The following is a 3,457-nucleotide window of genomic DNA, read 5'->3' as shown; positions in this document are numbered from 1 at the left end:
GGGGGGGCTGAAGCTCCCAGCAGGCATGGCCCGAGGTATCTCAGGCGCCTGCGTCCCGGACCCGTTGATCAGCAGGTCGGGCCCTCGCAGTGAACTTGGTTGCAGTGTCCTCCACAGCCCCTGTGGTGACACCCGGCAGGGCCTGCAGAGCCTGGAGAACTGTGTCCACTTCTGCTGGACACGCTCAGCTCCAGCCCAGCTCCAGCCCCAGGTGTCCCGGGGACCCAGTTTGTATGGGAGGAGTTGTGTCTCTCTTCCCAGCTTAGCAGGCAGGGCTGTAGACTAAAGACTCAAGACCATCAGAGGCCTGGGAGCGTCTACCCACCCCCACAGCATCACCTCCAGCTGGGGGGACAGGTATTAATACCTGGAGGGAGAATCTCCCTTTGGTGGGTCTTCCTGTGAAACAGAGACACACATGAGGAGGAACCCGACAGAGATGTGGGGCCTCTCCCCAGGAGACTGACCTTTTCAGAGACAGGCCAGGCCAAAGCGGACAGGGTTTCTTGCTGGCCTGACCCCCAGGGGCCCAGGACACATGAAGAGATATAGGGGCAAACCTGCCCACCTCCTCAGTTGCCAGACCCTGGTCTCTAACTCCAATTTGACCGTCAGGCACAGACAGGGGGTCAGCACTTCAGAGAGGAGGTTCCCCCCCACCCCTCAAGGAGCAGGTGCCACAGAATTGGGGTGAGAAGGGACACTGGCCACTGCCCGGCCGGTCTGCTCAGAGCCTGGAAATCGAGACCTCTCTGCACCTTGGGGGACTTCGGGTGAGGACACAGCAAGGATTTGCTGACACATCCGGAGATGGTCGCCGACCTCCCTAATTTGGATATCTTTGCTGAGTACCTGCTCCCTTTTGGGTGTGCATGGGGCTTCCCAAAGGCCAGAGCTGGGTCTACACAGGCAGGATGTTGGTGTCCAGCTGGGACCTGGTGCAGACGAGGAGCCCAGAGTAGGGCAGATAAGAGAAGAAGGGAAATGAACGAACCAGTAAAGGAATGAAGGACACTTAGGCTCTTGGTGGGGACACAGCCTTGACAACGGGGCTTCTAACCCTTTATCCCAGTGCCTCTCCCAGCTGTTTGCAGCCTGCCCTGTGCCCCCACTGCCCCCTCAGGGAGGATGGGAGCTCAGAGTTCATGGCTGTGAGTGGGCATCAGGGAGGAAGAGGGCTCCCCATCCTGTCCCCCTACCATTGAGAGATCTCATGACACGGTGGCTCTGGCTCTGTGGGAGGTCCACATCCCTAAGGGGCAAGGAATGCTGGAGATACTCTTGGGGTCTGCCCCCTCTAGATTTGAGGGATAGAGCATGGAGGGTCTCTGGGCTGTGACTCCTTGGGACCTGAGCCCTGACAGGACCACAGGCTTTGCTCACCAGGTAGCCTTCTGGTCTTCATGCATTGCCAGTATATTATGACAAGTCCCACAAGAACGACCACGAGATGATAACCATGAGATAAATGCTCCAGGAGGAACATGTCATGTGATGTTGTGCTGCTGGTCCCAGGCTTTGCCTCCAACTCGAAAGGGTTGCCGCACTTTGGAGACAGGAGAGGCGGGATGTGGAACAGCACACGTGGCACCAGGATGCCTGATGCTCACAGAGATCCGGGAGGTACCTTGGCCTCGGCGGCTGCACGGCTGGGTTTGGGAACTGTGGCATTTTCCCCTTGTTTCTCTGTCTCTGCTGGGCAAACGGCCACCTGCTGCTACTAGTTTCTGCATGGCCTGCCCTTTCTGCCTTCAATAACCAGAAACTGAAATCCTTCTCTTTTTGGCATAGTAACTTGGTTTTGGAGCCTGGACCTTCAGCCACTCCCAGCACCCTCATCCTCCCAGGCCCAAGGGCAGGCTAAGGAGGCAGCAGCACCCCCTTGGGTCTCAGTTTTCCCCCTCTCTCTTGGGAGGCCCTGTGGAATACAGTGTGGTATCAAGAGGGGGACTCCCCCCTCCCCAAACCCAGGGCAGGCTGCTTGCTGCCCCTTCATTCTCCAGCCTTGTCCAGGGCCTGGAGCCGTCTGTGGGCCCTGGGGAGTGAGGCCGAGTGCCAGGAACCGCAGTCCCTCGGAGGGGGGCGGGCCATGGCCAGGTGGGACCCCGCGGTCCGAGTCGCCTTGCTCCACCCCTCAGCCTCTGTGCCAAGGGCCCTCATCGGTAAGATTGGGTGATACTGAAAGGCGTCAGAGGGCTGTCGCGAGGAAGAAACAAGACAAATCGGCAAGGCACCTAGTAAACTGCTGTTACCCCTTTCGGGTCCCTTTCACCCAAAGTTTGGGGGTTAAAGGCGGGTATTAGCTGGCATGAAATTGACAGTATTTTATGATTAAAGCCAACACGAACGTGTAACTGAGAAAACGCTGCATTCTCATGGGTTTTCAAGATGAAACAAGACCACGGGAAAAGCTAAGCCCTCGGACTCCTCCACCAGATGGGACCCCCGCCGGAACTCCGGGGCCCCCACCGCTCCGTCGCTTACCACCCCGCACTCCACGACTGACCCCGCCCCCGGCCGGGAGCTGCACTCTGCGCAGGCGCACCGCCAAGCTCCGCCCACTATCAGCGGCGCCATTGGCTGACGGGCTCATGCATATACAAAATGAGTGCCCGGGAGCCTATTTTGCTTACGGGCAGCTGCGGTAGGCGGGGCCGGGGCCGGGGCCGGGGCGGAGGGGGCGGGCCGGGGCGGTGGTCTGGGGGCGTGTCCGGGGCGGAGCCGGGCCGCGCGTAGTACTGAAGGCTGAGCGGACTGCTGGAGAGCGGGCTTGCTGCTGGGGTCCGGGGTGGCAGTCGCCATGAGCACGGTGGACCTTGCCCGCGTGGGCGCGTGTGTCCTGAAGCACGCGGTGACCGGGGAGGTGAGGCTGGACGGGCTCAGGGTGGTGGGTGCGCCCGGCACCTGGCAGCGGCATCTGAGGCCGGCGCTGGGGCACAGGGCGGAGCTGGGGGCGTAGGCTGGGCGTGCAGACTGGGCGTGCGCGGCGCTGGCTGGGGACACTGGGCGCGGGAGCGGGGCCGGGGGTGAGGACGTGCGCACGGGCGGTGGTCCGACGGCGCCCCTCACCCGCCCCGGCGCAGGCCGTGGAGCTGCGGAGCCTGTGGCAGGAGCAGGCGTGCGTGGTGGCCGGCCTGCGGCGCTTTGGCTGCATGGTGTGTCGCTGGATCGCCCGGGACCTCAGCAGCCTGAAGGGGCTCCTGGACCAGCACGGCGTGCGCCTGGTGGGCGTGGGGCCCGAGGCCCTGGGCCTGCAGGAGTTCCTGGACGGTGGCTACTTCGCGGGAGGTGCCTGCACTCCCCACCCTCCTCCCCCTGCAGCCCCCCCTCAAATGCCTAGCCCGCCCTGAGACCCCTCCTCAAACTCAGGGCATTCGCTGCCTCCTTCTTGCACAGCCTAGGCCCTTCTCTCTCCAGGAGCGGCCTTAATAGGCTCCTGTGTCCCCTCCCCTCCCCC

The 3,457-nt window shown here is 62.3% G+C and overlaps 1 protein-coding gene across 2 annotated transcripts in view; it reads left to right on the top strand.

Annotated features, from left to right (window-relative positions):
• Nucleotides 1-2,714: 2,714 nt before the first annotated feature.
• The window catches only part of PRXL2B (peroxiredoxin like 2B), a 3,458-nt gene continuing 2,715 nt past the window's right edge, over nt 2,715-3,457 (top strand). Inside the window, exons 1-2 of one of the 2 annotated variants that reach the window (XM_029229584.1) lie at nt 2,715-2,863; nt 3,084-3,288. In XM_029229584.1, coding sequence (XP_029085417.1) covers nt 2,801-2,863; nt 3,084-3,288 — 268 coding nt within the window. In that variant the 5' untranslated portion in view covers nt 2,715-2,800. The remainder of the gene's footprint in view (nt 2,864-3,083; nt 3,289-3,457) is intronic. The other variant, XM_029229585.1, reaches the window with a different exon arrangement.

This window comes from Monodon monoceros, unplaced genomic scaffold, assembly GCF_005190385.1.
Source record: "Monodon monoceros isolate NGI ecotype Baffin Bay Population unplaced genomic scaffold, NGI_Narwhal_1 Super_Scaffold_18, whole genome shotgun sequence".
Taxonomy (NCBI): Eukaryota; Metazoa; Chordata; class Mammalia; order Artiodactyla; family Monodontidae; genus Monodon; species Monodon monoceros.
Note: the sequence above shows the minus strand (reverse complement) of the source record. Positions and strands in the feature narration are given on the sequence as shown.